Source organism: Eulemur rufifrons, chromosome 27 (genome assembly GCF_041146395.1).
Source record: "Eulemur rufifrons isolate Redbay chromosome 27, OSU_ERuf_1, whole genome shotgun sequence".
Lineage (NCBI taxonomy): Eukaryota > Metazoa > Chordata > Mammalia > Primates > Lemuridae > Eulemur > Eulemur rufifrons.
In genome coordinates, this window is record NC_091009.1 from 28,678,129 (window position 1) to 28,695,542 (window position 17,414).

The window sequence follows — 17,414 nt, forward strand, 5'->3', positions numbered from 1 at the left end:
TCAATAAATCGCTGGGCCCCCCAAACTCACAGCTGCTCATCCAGAAGATGACTGGGGACGGAAGTCCGGGTGGGGGGTTGCACTGGAGCGTCAAGGGGGCGCCTTCTTGGACCACGACGGGGTCTAGGTTTTCCTTGGGCCACAGGGGAGATTCTGGGGAGAAGCAGACAAGGAGGATGGAGTGAAGGACCCGCAGGGCCGGGGCAAGGAGCGGGGTGGGAGGCAGGCGAGATGGGGAGGGGCAATTGGACAAGGAGGGAGGTGAGAGGAGGGGGAGGGGGCACGTGAGCCCACTCGAGGGGCAGCCCTGGAGAGGCAGGAGCAGGGAGGCCTTTTTTTGGCGGATGCGCATCTTCAAAGGTGCCTCCTCCTGTCCCCTCTCCTGTGCCCAGAGCGGCCAGTGTCGTTGCTGCAGACTAGGGTTTGGAAGTTTCCTTTCCCGGAAAACTTTCTGAGTTGGGGGAGATGCACGCAGAGCATCAAAGCACCTGCTGGCAATGACCTTCCATGCCCCCTATCTATCCAGGAGCAGGGCACTTCGGCCCCAGCTCATCTACTCACTAGACACCTGCAGGCGGATCCTGTTGGACAGGGCCGTGCCGAATTTGTTGCGGGCGAAGCACTGGTATTCCCCCTCGTATTCCTCCGGCCGCCCGCCGCTGCGGAAGTCAATCACCAGGGTCCCGGATCTCCTCCTCATGGACACCCGCGGGTCCTTGGCGATGTTGAAGAACCTGCTGTTTCTAGTCCAGTGGAAGCTGTGGACGATGGGGGCAGGGGCAACCAAGACCGATGGCGTGGGCTCCGGGCGGATCTCAGACTCCTGGCCCGGCACAGTGCCAAACGTCCCGCTCTCAGCCCCACTGCCACACCCCACGCCAACAGGTCCCTACCTGGCTGAGCACAAGAACCACCTGGGGAGCAAAGTCCAGGCCCCGCCCAGGTGAATCTCCAGCCAAGGCCCAAAGTGGTAGAAGCTCAAGTAGCCACTGCGGGACTATGTTCTTGAAGTACGTAATTGAGGCCTTGGCAGTGATTTTGATTTTTAAAATCCAGCTGCTCCTTCCACCCCAGGATAATCCCAACCTCCTACTGGGAATGCAAACTCAAATCCACGTTTCACCCATCAGGGAGCCAGCTCTGCTTCCCCTAGTCCCTCAATTTTATAGTCCACTCCAAAGCCAAAGTGAAGTGGCTTAGGTTGTCTGTGCCCCTGCTCAGCAAGTGCAGATTATAAAGCAGTGGCCACACACTGTAGCCTGCGGCAGGGGCAGCTCTTAAAGGAAAATCATCCCACTGGAATGGAGCCCTGAGTGAAGCGAGCTACACTGCCCCTCCGTTGCTCCTGGGAGGGTGTATGTGTTTGCTACAGCCAGAGTCGCACGTCCTTAGCTGCCCCTGATGCAACTGGCAAAAAAAGAGAAAGCAAGAGCAGCAGTAGCTGTTTGGTGCCACAGAATCACTGTCCTGCAGAGGAGCCATGGGGGGAAGGAGCAAACCTTGGAAGCAAGGTCCCTGGGGCCCTGACTGGCCCTTCAGGCTGACTCCACCTGCGGGTGGGAGGGTCCCTGCTGGTTCCCGAGCTCACAGCTCTGGCTTAGACCGTCTCCTGCAAACCTGGAGGCCAGAATGAGGCTGCCACATACCGGGCAGCCTCGCTCCGGCTCACTTCTCCTGCTGACAGACACACCCAACATGGGGCACTGTCACGTCTGGGTTTGATTTCATTTCAGCATATTACAGGGGTACAAATGTTTAGGTTACATATATTGCCTTTGCCCGGCCCAACCGAGTCAGAGCTTCAAGCGTGCCCATCCTCCAGACGGTGCACACTGTACCCTTGAGGCTCCCATGGCCTCTTTGGAGGCCCCCTTCCCTCCACTCACCTGGGGGCGGGGTTCCCCTTGGCCTCACACTCGATCAGGATGTTGTCTCGGGGGTCCACGATGTGATCCTTCACGGATTGCTTGGTGATGGTCGGCGGCTGGGTCACTGCAACAGGGCACACAGGGGCAGTCAGGGCTGCAGGCCCCACCAGGGTCCCGGCCTGGGGAATGGCTGAGCTCAAGGGCTTCAGGAGCCACACATGCAGCAGGCAAGCGGGGGAGAACAGGGCCCCAGTCCAGAGACCCCGATTCTTAAAGGGGCCACAGGAAAGGAGGTGGGCGTCAAAGGCTAAGCCTAAGGAACCCTTAGAAAGATCCCACAGTATCCCTAGGAGAGATGGAAGGCCAGGCTTTTGTTTTACCCATTCTTACATTCCAGTGCTTAGCACAATGCACAGCAGTTCTTGATAAATGTTTGTTGAATGAATAGAGGAACAAAAAACAGCTAGATTTCCAGAACTTAGGGGTCATGGTGGTTCTGAGCCCTAGAGGCTCAAGAGATGGCCAGACTACGCGGGGTGGCTAGGACAGAAGGAGTCTTTAGTCCCTGACAACTTCCCAGGGACTTGTCTGCAGGTCAAGCAGCCAGATCCTCTCATTCTAGGCCCTGAGCTCTGGCATTCTACCCTGGGTCCCGCGCCAGCCACGCAAGGATGGGCGGCAGCAGGAGCTGGGGGGCACCTCAGCTTCGATCTGAAAACCCTCCGCTCACCACCTGCTCCTCCGCCTTCCCCAGCAGGAGGATGCTGTGGGAAGCCCCTTTCCTCCCTGTGACCTAACGGACCTCACTCCAAGGCGCTGGCATCCAGAAATCCCAGCGCAAGTCCCAGCAGGCGTGGCAGAGAGGCCACTGACGCCCAGGCATCTCCTCACCCCTCTTCCTCCCTCCCGCCTCCCGGAGGCGCAGGTGCAGAGAGGCGGGACTTACGCTCATTCTGAATGCTTGCTGTTAGTTCCGCGGTGGGTTAGCATTGTGGGGAGAGAAGAGAACATCGTTATCGCACACGCACACCACCGCCCAGGCGTCCTCACGCCCCAGCATGCAGGGAGGGGGGAGGCGGGCTGAGGGGGGCACGGAGCGCAGGGCTCCCCTCCCAGCTGCACGGCTCAGCGGGAGAGCCAAGCAGGGCTGGGGAACAGACCCCACAAGTGCTTCGTGGAGAAGGTGATGCCTCGCCCGGGAGACCGAAACTAAACAGTGTGGCAGAAAGACCAGCTTCCGACCAAAGGCAGGTGTCGCCAGGGAAGTCCACGTATCCACAGTGACAATGCTGCTTAAAGGAGACTCTGAAGATGCTTCCTGCCATCTGATGCCACCGAGGAAAGTGGGCTCTGTGGCCCACGGTGCAAGGGGGAGGCTGAGGGTAAGTCCGAGGTGCCAGGATGGGCAAGACTGAGGTGTCAGATCTGAGCCACTGCTGCAGGCAAAGCTCCCAGGCCTCACCTCCCCCACGACACCTCCCTCCCTGCCACACACGAAAGCACCTTCTCTCCTCACCGTCTCCTCCCTTCCCGTCCTTTGCAAGACTCTAGGGAAAAGAGAATTATTGTTGCCCTGTTCATGGGCACTGTTCCTATTCACAGTACGTTGTCCTACAGAAATCCCACTTCTCAACGCGAGACCCCGAGGACAGAGCACAGCCTGCTGCTCCTTTCCGCACTTTTCACGAAGGAGGGAAGAGGCGAGTGGCACAAATATTCTCCAGTGTTCACCTGAAATGGGTGTGTGCTCATACAGGTGTGCTCCTGTGCAGGTGTGTGCATGCGTTTGGGGTCAGGGCTCCTTGAACTTTAACAAGCACATGCATCACCTGGAATCTGGTTAAGATGCAGGTTCTGACCGAGTTGGTCTGGGGTGGGGCCTGGGATTCTGCATTTCTGACAAGCACCTAGGTGATGCCGGCGCTGGTGGTTTGTGGACTGTGCTTAGGATAACAGGGTTTGTATGTCCTTGGTGGGGAGAAGGTCTTGGTTAAAATGTGTCTGCAGAAAAGAGAACATGTGTTGCTGTAACTTTTAAAAATGTCCTTTCTGATTATATCAGAAAGTAACGTGACATTCTCATTTCACGCTGGCACAGACGTCAGATGTTGTACGGGCTTTGCAGGCTGACTTTTCAGAGTGAGGCTTCCTGCGGGGAGCGGGGGCTGCCGGCATCAGGGCAGGGCTGTGGGGGCCCTGAACCTTCCAGCCTCCCTGCAGTGGGATGCGGAAGGGGATGCGGGGGGCTCAGAGAGGGCAGCCAGGAGCAGCCAGAGTTAAGCTAGGACCGGGAGACGCAGGAAGAGGGGCAGGGGGAGAGGGAAGAGAGTCGGAGAGGAGGGGTAAAGCGGAGCAGGATACAGGGCCGGCTATACGCCACCAATAAAGGAAAGTCTTGAGAGTGAGACCCAGAAAAGGTCCAAAATACTTCACTCAAGCGGGCCAGGGCCATGCGGCCCCTGGAGCACGGAAGAGATGTTTTGCTTTACCGTCCGCCCAGGGCTGCCTGGGCAGGAAACTAAAGGGAGTGAGAAGTCCGGGGGAAAAGCAAAAACGGACGGTTTCTGAACACAGGCCCCCTGGAGCTGCCACTGTGGCATCTTCACCCATGTATGATTTTCCCGCAGGCCCCAAGAAAGATAATTCTGGAAAGACTGAAAGCCAGGGGGGTTGGGCACGGCGGGTGGGGTGCAAAGAAGGGGCCACTCTTGGGAGAGGCAGGGCTGACACTGGAGCCCGCTCCTCGGAACCCCGAGTCCAGGCCCCTGGCTTCTTCATTCAGGACACAGTCTCGACCTTTCGGGGCCTCACCCCAGCCAGGAAGGCTGGCAACGGACTCCTTGGAGACCACGTGGGCGTCAGGCCTCTCTCTTACAGAGTCACAGGCTGGTTCAGTGGAAAGACCCTAGACATGGTCCAGGGAATCTCAAACCCAAGGGAAGGAAGTCGCGTGGTTGAGATCACACAGGAAGTTTGCTGCAGAACTAGCATGGGAACCAGCTCTCCCGACGCCTGGTCCGGAGCTCTTCGTACAAATGCATCCTTGGCCAGAGCCAGGTGGGGCCTCAGGCCTCTGTTCTCCTTGACGTGTTGGACAAGGTGAGTGAGGGGTAAGACCGTGGGTGCCGGAGACTCAGGGCAGCTAGAGCCAGCTGGATGCTGTCCCCAGCCCCACATCGGCCACCAGGCCAGGGGCCTCCGGAGAATCTACTCGTCTAAAGGAGTAACGGCATCTGCAGCCACCACTGTGCCACCAAGGAATCTATTACAGGGGCAGAATCAACCCAGAAGATCAGTTGCCACAGGGAGATGGCAGTGGGGACAGCCTGTCTAGGGACAAGGACGACCAAGCTCCTACCCAGCGTCCCACCACCTGCCTTCTCTCCTCCTTTGGAACTTGCTGTACGACGATGTCCAGTGGAGAATGAATTTGCTCTTTTGGCTTCCGAGGGGGAGAAAACGGCTCCTACCGAGCTCTGCAGGGGTGAGGCAGTGGCCTGCCCCGCTGCCAGGTCTCTTCACTCACGCGCCTCTTTTCTCTCCCTGCTCTGACGGTCAGGGCCTCTGGCGCCCATCCCGCCCCTCAGGAGTGTGTGTGTGAGTGCGTGTGAGCGGAGCCCACCCTGCAGCGTTATCCGGGAGGGAGGAAGCGTCTCTGGTGCTCCCCTGCCCTCCTCTGCGGGTTCCTAGGAGAAAACCGCTGAGGCTCCTTGATGCCGGAGGACGGGGACCAGCAGACTCGCTTTTTGGCAAACCCAGTCCGGTTGATGAGGCGACCCTTTGCTTTTTTCAAAGGTCCTGCTGTTCTCCTTGGGGCTGGGCGGGAGGGGTGCGTGTGACTCCGTTGGCAAAGCGGGGGCTGAGTCCGGGCCCTCAATGCTGGATTGTGCAGGAGCCCAGGGCTCTGTCCCAGGAAGCCGCTGTCCCAAACCACCCCAGCAGCAGCCACGGCCCTGTCCTCGAAGCACCGATCACGCCCCATGGGGCAAGTGAGCAGAAGCCACGCCTGGCAGCCAGCCCGCCCAGCCAACACTAACGACGCCTGATCTTTCCCCAGCCTTGGGTGACACAGGAGAGGGGCTCTGCTCACACGGGACATCTGTCATGCTGGGCCCGGCAGGAGGAAGACACCTGCTGAAGAGAACCTCCTCCCAGGGCAACTGGGTCCTCTCTGAAGGGCTTGGCTCCCTGTTGTCTTGTGTTCGGCCTCTGTAGACTTTGGGACACGTTGCTATGGCCACCATGTCTGCAGTGACCAGGGAGGTGCAGTATGCACTTGGCTTGCTCCCGGCAGCCTGGGCCTCCTGCCCCGACACGGAATGGTGTCGCAGAAGGACTCGCCTCCCCGTCAGAGAGGTGCTGTGGTCACATCCTGGCTCTGCCACTTGCCTGTTTTCTAACCCGTAAGCTAAGGGTAGCACCGCGTTCGTGGATCAGCCGTGACAATCACGATAAGGAGACGTGGACGGCACTCTGTGCCCTGGCGGGCGTATGGCAGCTGCGATCCCAGTGAGTTCCAAGAAGGACTAAAAGGAGGCGGGATGAGGAGGTGGGGGTGGGGCATGTCAGGTGCCAAGTTGGGGGCGTTAAGAGACCTGGGTTCTCCCTGACTCTATCACCCATTTGCTGTGTGACTCTGAGCGGGCAAAGGCTTAGGTTTCCATGAATACAATGTGGACGGGGTGGCGGGGGGTCCTCCTGGCGCTCCCCTAAGGGACACTGGCATGGGGAGGTGGTGGCAGGGAGGTCAGGGCACTCTCGCTGGACCACAGTGGTGCCCTGGAAGGCCCGACTGCTCGGGGTCCTGCCGTGTCTCTGTGCCCAGCAGGCTTTAGAAATCCCGATTCTTAACACGGACGCCAAAGCCACCTATTTATAGGCTCACCGTGCAGGAGCCCCCCGCTCACCGGCCTCGGGGATCAAAGCGGCAGCTGAGTGAGCGAGCAGAAGCGGCAGAAGAGAAATGAGCCTTCACCACTTCCTTGATAACCCAATTTCCTCTGCACCCTCCTCCTCTCCAGGGACGCGGCCTTACTACGCTCCTTATTAGATTGTCTGCCTGGGACTGTTAATGAGAGACTCTCCTTGAGCCAGCCGAGCAGACGGTAGCCATGGGAACGGCTCCCTTCACAACTCTGCTCTCCTTCCTCTCTGTGCATGTGCACACACGTGGGTGCCTGCGTACGCACACACACACACACACACACACGCGCACACACACACGCAAGCCCACATACCTGGAGCTGTCAGCGGGGTGGCAGGGCCCTGCCCATCTTGCCTCTGGGTCTGACTTACAGTCGCTACAGTCCTTCTGTCGCCCAGAAGAGCTGCCTCCTCTGGGGCAGTTGTTATTGGTGAAGTGGCGTGCGAGGAGGCCCGAGACACCTGCAACTCTTTTCCCAACTATGCTAACTCCAGGACCATGGGCCTGGCTTTGGAGAGCTCAGTGGGGACTTCTTGGAGTCTGTATTACCCTCCCACCCCGTCCCCAGCCATCAGTCAACCGGAGAGGGCCCAAGCCAAAGCTGGCATCACGTGGGTCCCATCTATTCCTTGAGGCGGGGAACAGGGGTCAGAGGTGGTATGCGCACATCTTAGCACCAGGATGCTAAGACTGCCCACAGCAGTGCCAGGACTGTGGCACAGGTGGCCAAGCAGCACGGCTGCCAATCAACGGGCCGTTTATGAACCTCGCAACAGAGACGGCTGCTGGAGACAGGGCCGACAGGTCAGCATTTTAAGCCCCTCACTGCATGATTCTGATGGTCAAATAATGCCCCAGCCATGAGAAACAGAATGACAGGGATTTTACTTTTCATCTTTATTACGGGAAAGGTGAAAATGAACGGAAGGAATCCGTGTCTGGTTCTCCCGTGGAGGCATTATAATGGGGCACTACTTCAGTGTCTCATTCAGCCATGTCTTTTGCAAGGATAATTCTCCTCCCAGCCCTTCCCAGGCCATCCGTCCTCCTGATTAACCCAGCCGGGAGGGCCTGAGGGTCCAGTTGTAGATCGATCAGACATTAGGCAAGTAAGAACAGTCCACAACCTGACCCTGGAAGCTGCTTTTATGACTGTAAGAGCAGAGAGACGAAGTCCAAGTGGGACTCAGAATTCCAACCCTGCCACCTCTGGTCCCGCCCAGCACCGGCTCAGCCACAGCCGAGAGACCTGCCCCGTGGCGCACAGCTCAGCTTTCCAAACACGAGCCCGGGCCAGGTCTCTGTTCTGAATCTCAGAATCCGCTGCTGCCCCCTCCCCGACCTTCTCTGAAGGATCTTAACTCTCCCAACTCCCCTCCCCCTCCTCTGCCCAAAATCAGGAGTGAAAGAGAAGAGGCTGGAGCAGGACTCACGATCCATAGGAATCTCGATGGCTCCGCCAAGACCGAGGAGGCAGAGGAGGAAGGCTGCGTGCACGCAGGGCGGCGGCCGCTGCCTGGCCATCCTCAGCGCCAGGGCCCGCTCCCGGCTCCCCAGCCCTCGGGGTCTTGCTGCCTCCAGCCGCTTTAACTGGGCCTCCCGGACAGAGCTCAGCTGGGGAAAGAAACACAACAGCAAGTGAGTTTGGCTTGAATTTGCAATTTGCTCTAGTAATCCTACAGGGCCTTGGAGGATACAAGGGTCCCCTCAGTCACAGAATAACATTCTAGAACAGGTTCTTAACCTCAACACTGTTGACATTTGGGACCGAACAATTCTTGGTGCGGGGAACTGTCCTGTGCATCGTAGGACGTTTAGCAGGATCCCTAGCTAGACACCAGTAGAGCTCACCCCTCTGCCACCACCAATCAGAAACGCCTCTAGACATTCCCAACTGTCCCCTGGAGGGCAAACCAGCCCCAGCTGAGAGCCACTGTTACAGCAGAAAGGGCAGCTCTGCATAGAACAGTCAGGAAAACAAACATTGGCCCACTGGCCTGCAGGGCCAGCATCCGGAAGATGCCATGAGCTGGGCTGGTAAGAAATGCGCCAATCTCACAGCCTCTCCAAAACACAGGTGTTGAGCGTGCTTAGGGCCGAGTGTGTTTGGGGCAGGGGCACAGAGAGAAGATCACATCAATGTCCTTGGGTCCCAGGGCGAGGGGGACAGGGTGATGCTGGCAGCCCTGAGGATCATGGATTAGGTAGGTAAAAACTTGGTTGCCTAAAGGACTTTATTTAATGATTTTTGCAAATATTTTGTGCCGCTAAGGTGCAGTGGTCCCTGATGTTGTCCCTTTACAGATAATGGCAGTGGTGAGACAATGACCCAGAAGTGGGCCTCAGGTGGTCGGCAGAATGAGCAGCATTTATGACAGCCCAAAGCTCACATTCTCAAGCACAAGAAATCATTCCAGGGCTTACAGGGATGGGGTTAAAAATGGCTGTGCAAGAAGCCTGGAATGGATCCTTAAGAGACAAATCCTCCTTCTTCCCCTTCTCCTGAGAGAGAAGAGCAAGAAGGGCCTGCAATTGAGACTCAAATATAGAGCTTTAAGATTACCTGAGGCTCTGAAACACAGAGTCTTAAAAATTGGTCCAGTTTGCTGTTCTATCTTGGTGCCAAGTGGTGCCAAAGAGGAAGGCAGGAGGAGCTGCTCTTGAATTCCTCCAGCTTCCCTGGACCACATAGGTACCTATCAAATGGACACATCATTCTCCCACAGTTGTATTTGGCAGCAACTTGAAGCCAACTCTCAACTGTGCACACCCACCACCTCCCATCCATCCCAAGGGTGCAGGGGACAGGGACAGGGCTCTGGGGCTTGCAGTATGGGAGGGCAACAGATCCAAAGCCACCTATCTGGAGACCTGGAGCAAAATGCAGGTCACCCACTGATTGTTATAAAGGATGAGGAACCTCCCCCGTGCCAGGGTATGGGGCAAGCTAAAGGATTTGATTCACATTTTAGCATTTTTTTTTTCCTGGAATCTGCCCCCAACCTCATGTATGTTTCTGGGCTCCATCCACTTGCCTCCCTGCCCACTGCTACCACTTTGGTTTTGGCCGCCATGATTTCATGCCAGAGTTACTGCACCAGCTTCCTAAATGGTCTCTCTGCTTCCATTCTTTTTTTCCCCCTGCCGTAGTCTTTTTTGCTTTTATTATTTTAATTGATACATAATAATCATGCATATTAATGGGGTATCGTGTGCTATTTTCTGCATCCACTCTTGCTCCTCTGACTCACTCTTCACCCACGACCAGAGCTATTATTTCTAAGGGGCAAACGTAAACATGTCACTCCCCTAGTCCCTGCTGCTCCCTGCTGCTGAGGAGTTAAAGGCAGCGTCCTTGACATGGCTCAGAGGCCCTGCACAGTGTGTCCCCTGTGCCGTCTCAGCTCTCCCCACCCCCTCGTGTCCTGTGTTCCAGCCGATACTGCTCTTCTACCGGGTCCCTCCGTACACCACGCTCTGACTTTTGCACAGATCAACCTCTGTCTAGAAGGTTCTGAGTCTGCCTTCTCTTGTTAGGACTTGACCCACGTGTCCCTCGTCTGTGCTCCTGCACACCCTTTGCTCTCCCCACCACGATGCTTTTCAGTTTGTATTTATTCCAAAAGCCACTTGTCTGTCTCCCCTATAAAAATGAAGGCTCTATAAGGGGAAGCGCCCTGGCTTATTATTCTACTCCTAGAATCTATCATAGTACCTAAAACATAGCAGGCCCCCCCCCAAAATATGTAATGGATGGATGTACAAATGGATGAAAAAAATGAACAAATTAATGAATTAATGACTCAATGAAAGTAAGAAGACACTTGGATCATGTGTTTTTAAAACCTCACGTTTCCCCAGAAAACCACCAGGAGGCGCAGGAGAGCACTTGCCGTGGACCTGGGCTGCATACTGCGAAGGCTACTAACTAGCAGAAGAAAAAAACGCCCGTCTACGCAGATGCTGCATTCTGGCTAGGAGACCGACCAGTTGCAAGAGGGTTAAGAGCGTAGAAAATCTCCCAAGCAGGGATCCTTTGGCTAGAAGGCATCACAGGAGGTCTCTGGTTCTTCCTAACTCTCTAAGACGGTCTTCACACTGTTCCCAAAAGAGCCTGGCAATGCCCCCTCCTTGACTCATACACCTCCAGAGACCAGACTCCGACCATCCAGCCGAAACGTGGTATGGAAGGAATTGCGCTAGGGGAAGGCTCAGCATCCCTTCAGCAGGGGCTGCGGTGACGGCTCCATCTTGGCTCTGTGACCGCCATGTCTGGTTTAGGAGCTGCCAAGCCGTAGGAAGTAATGGGAAAGGGAAGGATATTTAATTTGGGGAATCTTGATGGAATTAGGAAGCCAGAAGCTATTCATTAAACCAGAAATGCATTGGCAAGAAAAAAGCCCGATTGTTTGGGACATTTTAAACTCACAATTTAACAACACAGTAGAAAAAGAATATTGAGATAATCACATGTAGCTAACAATTCTCTCCCCCTTTACTCTCTGGAACCCAATATTTTCCAACAAAATCTTAAAAGAAGAAAAGAATTTAAAGATCATTTAGCTTTATACAACCTTCTTTCATTTGCGATGAGGAAACAAGAGCCCAGAGAGGGGAAGTGACTTGCTCAAGGTTACCCAGGTGGTTGGTGGCAAAGCTAGAAAAAGAATCCAGGTCTCTTGACTCCTAGCCCAGGGCTTCTCCACCCACCTTCCTTGCCTTTTTATATACACGAAAGTACCAGAGTGAGGTTGCTATTTTTACAAGAAATGTATAATTTGGCAGTTCCTCAAAAAAGTTAAACATAAAATTGCCGTATTACTCTGCAATTCTCCTAGGTATATGCCCAAAAGAATTCAAAACAGTTACTCAGACAAGTACATGTACACACGTGTTCATAGCAGCTTCATTCACGGTAGCCAAAAGGTGGTAACAGCCCAAATGTCCATCAATGGATCAATGGAGAAACAAATTTTAGTATCTACATACCGTGAAATGTTATTCAGTCATAAAAAGGAATGAAATACTGATACATGCTACAATGTGGATGAAGCCCCAAAATATGCTCGGTGAGAGAACCCATACACAAAAGGTCACATGTTGAATGATCCCATATATAAATTTCATGTAAGAAATGTCCAAGGCCGGGAGAGGTGGCTCACACCTGTAATCCTAGCTCTCTGGAAGGCCAGGGCGGGAGGATCGCTTGAGGCCAGGAATTTGAGGTTGCAGTGGGCTATGATGATGCCACGGCACTCTAGCCTGGGCGACAGAGTGAGAGTCTGTCTCAAAGAAAAGAAAAAAAAAAAAAAAAAAGAAAGGTCTGGAATCAGTAGATATACAAAGACAACGCAGATGGGTGGTGACCAGAGGGAGAGGGAAAGGGCGAATGGGAGTAACTGCACGATGGGCATGGGGTTTCCTTTGGGGATGATGAAAATGTTCTGGAATAAGATAGAGGTGGCGGTTGCCCACATTGTGAATGTCCTAAATGCTGCTGAACTGTGCACTTTAAAATGGTTTATGTTATGTTATGAGTTTCACCTCAATAGAGAAGGTGCAATATTGGTCTGTGTAATGTGCTCATAAAGAGAAAAGAGCAGAGATGAGGGCAGGGTATTCGATACGGGCACCCAGGGGCCTCAGGTCCCCGGGCCAGGCTCACTCAGCTTGGAAGGCGGGGACACAGTTTGCGACCGTCCGCACATTCTGAGGAAATTTCCATCCAGCTCGAAGGAAAGGGAGAGTCCACCACCCGTCCGGGCGAGGGGGTGCTAGTGCGGAGCTCGAAGGACCCAATGTGGGGTGAAGGGCAGAGACGCCCACCTGCGGCGCCCCACGTGGGCAAGGCCTGCAGTCCCCGTCCTGATCGCCAGGGAGAGGGGGCGAGGCGCAGGGTCCCTCGCCACAGCGGTCAGGTCACACCGCCAACTCAGCCTCAGTGACCGCGCAGCCTTGCTCTACAGCCCGGCCACGTCATCGCCCAGCGTCCTCTGCCAGCCCTTCCGACGGCACAAAGGCAACTGCTGAGGCGGAGAGAAGCGTTCATACAACACGCAGGCGGGGGTGTGGCGGGCTCTGGGGACACCACCCTGGAGAGGGGGAGGAAACTCGCATGTCCCACGTCCTACCTGGGAAGGTGGAGGGGAGGGAGGCAGGGCTGAGGGAGCCACCGCGCCTGTCTTCACGTGCCACGAGAGAGCGTAGAATTGTTCTGTTTAACTCCACGGGGGCGAAACTAGCACCAAACAGGAGGAGGTTTCAGAGAGACACGCGTGTCCCTGAGACACGGGGAAGGGTTATCCCACAATACCATTCAGGGGAATTAAACATACCACAAATGTAATGTGTTTGAAGGATCCTTTTACTAATATGTCTAGTCAAACAGGTAAGAGATAGATTGTGAGGATACAAAATGCATTAGAGGAGCCCTATTGCTGGGGTGGGGGTGGCGGAGAGCGAGGAAAAGATCAAAAATAAGCAAGAGAGAAATCCTGTGTGGACGGATGGTGCACTATGTACTGGGAACGTGATTCAGTTCTTGTATATCTGAGGCCCCCCATGCCCTACACACACACACACACACACACACACACGCACGGAGAGAAGGAGAATGGAGCCGCCTGCACGGGAAACGTCCTGCTGCTGTTGTGTAAAACGTCCAAACGGCATTTGGCCAAGTGTGTTACTGACGATGTTCCCATGTAGGAAGAAGAAAGCTGAATGCTTTTCAGAATCACCTGCGCACTACTTAGGCACGCAGATTCCTGGACCCTCAAACTTCTAGCAGGGACCAAATCTGGGTTTTTCAAAAACTTTTTGAATCTGAATATCCTCGGAACCTGTTATCTTACATAGGGAAGGTCCACGTCTGTGGCCAACCTGTCTGAACTCGAGGACTTTAAATCTGCAAGGCTTGTGAGGGATTCCGGTGCAAAGTGTCAGAGATGGAGCATATGTGACTCCAGTCCTGATCAGCCACCAGGAAAGACCACTGGACGTGACAGTGCCTTGGTCCAGTTTGGCGAGAGCACGGGCCGTGCAGTCAGACCACCTGGGTTTGAGGCCCCTCCCCACTTAGAAGGTCGGGGGGGGGGCGGCGGGACTTCGCAAGTACTGAACCTTCTGAGCTTTATATTTGGCATCTGAAAAACAGGGACTAGCACCCACTCTAGAGGGCTGCCATGAGGATTTATTAATATTACACGGTTCCTACATAAAGCACTTAGCAAGGCTCAATGAATGTCAGCTGCTGCCACCGAGCGGAGACGAGGGAAGCGTTCTGGCTCCATGCACGACATTATCAACACGAGTAGTAAGCAGTTACGATAATCACGCATCCGCGATCGCAGCCTGCTTGTCTATTTTTCCCTTTTTTCTGGGTCCTGGTTTGCTTTCTTTCCCCATATTGGGGGCCCCTGGTGTTGATGCCACAAGCTGTCCCTGGCAGACAGACAAGATGCCCACGGCTCCCGCAAGCTGTCGCCATCGGGAACGCCTCACATTCCCGCAGCCCCGTTCTGGGCAGGCTGTCCCGGTGGTCACAACACAGCTGAAGTGACGGGGAGAGAAGACTGGCAGTGCCGAGACATGGCTCAGCCGGCAGCTCTTTGTCACAGGAGTGGAAGCCGCCTCAGGCTTCCGGGCTGCAGCCGGTGGCATTCATTCACACAGCAGCGCTGGTGGTGGGCGCTGTTCTAGAGCAGCGGTCCCCAGCCTTTTTGGCACCAAGGACCAGTTTCATGGAAGAGCATTCTTCCACGGACCTGGGGTGGAGGTGGGAGGAGGCGGAGCTCAGGAGGTGACGCTGGCGAGGGGGGTAGGGGGAGTGGCTGTAAATACAGATGAAGCTCCGCTTGCCCACCGCTCACCTGCTGCCGTGCTAGTTAGCCCACCTTCACCTTCCCATGCCAGCCCAGACACACCCGAAGCCTCCCTTTTACTCACGACAAAGCCCCCCACTCCTGTCTTTGAGTCTCTTCCAAACGCACGTGATGGCAGCTGACCACCCCCCTCTGCTTATTCTCATTCAGGTGGTCTTTGTTCACTTCCATGCTATCTTTCCCTCACTCTCCTCACCTACCTTTACTGCCCTCCTTCTCTCACCCAACTCTTTGTCATCTTCCAGGCTCAGGTCCAGTGACGCCTCCTCTGGGAAGCCTCCCTTGGTTTCCCTGCACCGCCCCTTCCCACCAAGGCTGGATCAGGTCCTCGTCCTATGTGCCCTCAGACCATTCTGGGATACACTCACTGTCATGAGTGCTAGACCTCGGTGTCAATGAATTGTCCACTTCCCCAACTGCATCATGAGTTCCCTGAGGCTGAGACAGTGTCTTCATCAACCCGTGCAGTATAAGCACACAGAGAACCTGGTGCACATTTACCCGATGCTCATCCAGCACCCATACTATCCTCCTCCCAACCACGGCACCACAGTTTTCTCTGGAGAGTTCCTCTCCACGCTTGCTCAGGGTGGTCCTACCCTATTCCAGGGTTGGGCTCTGATTGGTTTAAGCCAGTTAGCATCCCTCCCCTCTCCCGCCACAACCGGTTTAGGAACTGGGCATCTATCCCAGCGAGAGGCAACGTGACTCATGAAGACTTTTGCTGAGAGTTCTAGGGAAGGTAAGTGTCCCCTCTCTTCTGAAAGAGACCCTGTGATAGTCTCCCAGATGGGGAGAGGCTGGAGCTGCTGGAAGTGGGGGTGAGGGGTCTCCATGTGGAATCTGAGAATAAACCAGAAGGCAGAGAGAAGACATGGGAGACCCGATCCTTCACGTCACTGTTTGAGTTACTGATTGAGCATTTCCTGAAACAAACCTCATTGTGGGTTTTAAAAATACATATACATTTATATTAACAATTCATTTAATTTTAAGCCAGTTGAATTTTCTATCACTTGCAACTGACAGCACTGTTAGAATCAGAAATGCCTCTAGAATGTTAGTCGAATGCCTAAGTTTCCCATTGCCTACACTTTCTGTACAAAAAAGTGTCCCTCCTCCTGCCTACCTCTGCCCGGACACAGCCTCACCGTCCACACGGACCTGCCCTGGGCCAGCAGCTACTGCTCTGCCCAGACTTTCCAGACTCTTCCCAACCGGCTCCTGCCTCAGCAGAGAAACATCCTCAAGTTTCTCTCATCTTCTAATGAACCCAAAAGATCATCGTCTGTATCCCACAGCCTCCCTAGATACACATACCTGCTTTTATTCTTCCATCTCTTCTCATGAAAATTTTTTTTTTTCAAGAGTGGTCTATGGTTTCTGCCTTTGCAGTATGTTTTACTTCACAGATCTAGAAAAAATAATCCTAAGCTTCATTTGGAACCAAAGAGCCCAAATTGTGAAAGCAATCTTAAGCAAAAAGTACAAATCGGGAGGCATCACATTACCTGACTTCAAATCATACTACAAGGCTATAGTAACCAAAACAGCATAGGACTGGTATAAAAGTAGAGACAGATTAATGGATCAGAATAGAGAACCCAGAAATAAAACCACATAAGTACTGATCTTCGACAAAGCAGACAACGGCATACACTGGGGAAAAGAAGCCCTATTCAACAAATGGTGCTGGGAAAATTCGATAGCCACATGTAGAGGAATGAAACAGGACCTCTATCTCTTGCCATATACAAAAATTAATTTAAGATTGATTAAAGACTCATGTAAGGCATGAGATCATAAAACCTTTAGAAGAAAACATAGGAAAAACTCTTCTAGACATAGGCGTAGGCAAAGAATTTATGACTAAGACCCTGAAGGCAAATACAGCAACAAAAATATGTAAATGGGACTTAATTAAATTATAACGCTTCTGCATGGCAAAGGAAATAATCAACAGAGTAAACAGGCAACCTACAGAATGGGAGAAAATACTTGCAAACTATATACATCTGACAAAGGACCAATATCCAGAATCTACAAAGAAATCAACAAGAAAGAAACAAACAATTTCATCAAAAAATGGGAAAAAGACACGCCGTCCCTGCTTTCCCACGGGAAGTAGGCGGCATTTCCCTTGCGGCTTCCAGCGCGCCATGTGCTCTGTTCCAGTGGTCACTGCCTCCTGCCTCAGGGGATCAGTTGTTCCCACATCTGTCTCCTGCATCAGACTCTGAACTTCCTGAGCTCAGAGCCCAGGTCTTGCCTCCCTCTGTGGTGAGACAGTACAATAAATACTTGTGGGGTGAGTGAACGACTATCTTATCAGATACTTTTTATCAATGGGAGATGCTTAGCTTATCAACAAATCAGTATGATAAATCCCTGGCTGATGTAACATATGATAGATCTGCTGTTATGGCATAAGCCTGAGTAATAAAACCAACAGCAATAACCTAACAATAATACCTACTTGGCATCCTGTCTCTGCTCAGCAGACACACTCATCTTTTTCTCCGAAATCCTTTCCCCGCTGACTCTCGAGCCTTCTGTCTGACCTCAGTCAGGGCCACTCTCAATGCCCCCCTATTTTCTCCTCCCCACAGACAGACTCTCTACATCTAGGGACTCAGATGCTCCGGGCACCAGCCTGAGAACTGCCATCACCTCCATTGCCAGCCTGCCCACCTCACCCTGAGGCTTCGGCTTAGCTGCACTGGGTGCTCGGTGCTGCCT

The 17,414-nt window shown here is 53.8% G+C and overlaps 1 protein-coding gene across 9 annotated transcripts in view; it reads right to left on the reverse strand.

Annotated features, from left to right (window-relative positions):
• The window catches only part of NFASC (neurofascin), a 154,136-nt gene that overhangs the window by 57,216 nt on the left and 79,506 nt on the right, over positions 1-17,414 (reverse strand). For 3 of the 9 annotated variants that reach the window (XM_069459231.1, XM_069459232.1, XM_069459230.1), the window contains exons 1-4: positions 8,226-8,316; positions 1,887-1,992; positions 562-758; positions 31-153 (exon numbers count right to left, since the gene is read on the reverse strand). In XM_069459231.1, the coding sequence (XP_069315332.1) occupies positions 31-153; positions 562-758; positions 1,887-1,992; positions 8,226-8,316 (517 nt within the window). Of the gene's footprint in view, positions 1-30; positions 154-561; positions 759-1,886; positions 1,993-2,814; positions 2,833-8,225; positions 8,407-17,414 lie in introns of those variants that run through there. The other 6 variants (XM_069459235.1, XM_069459233.1, XM_069459236.1 and 3 more) reach the window with 3 other exon arrangements.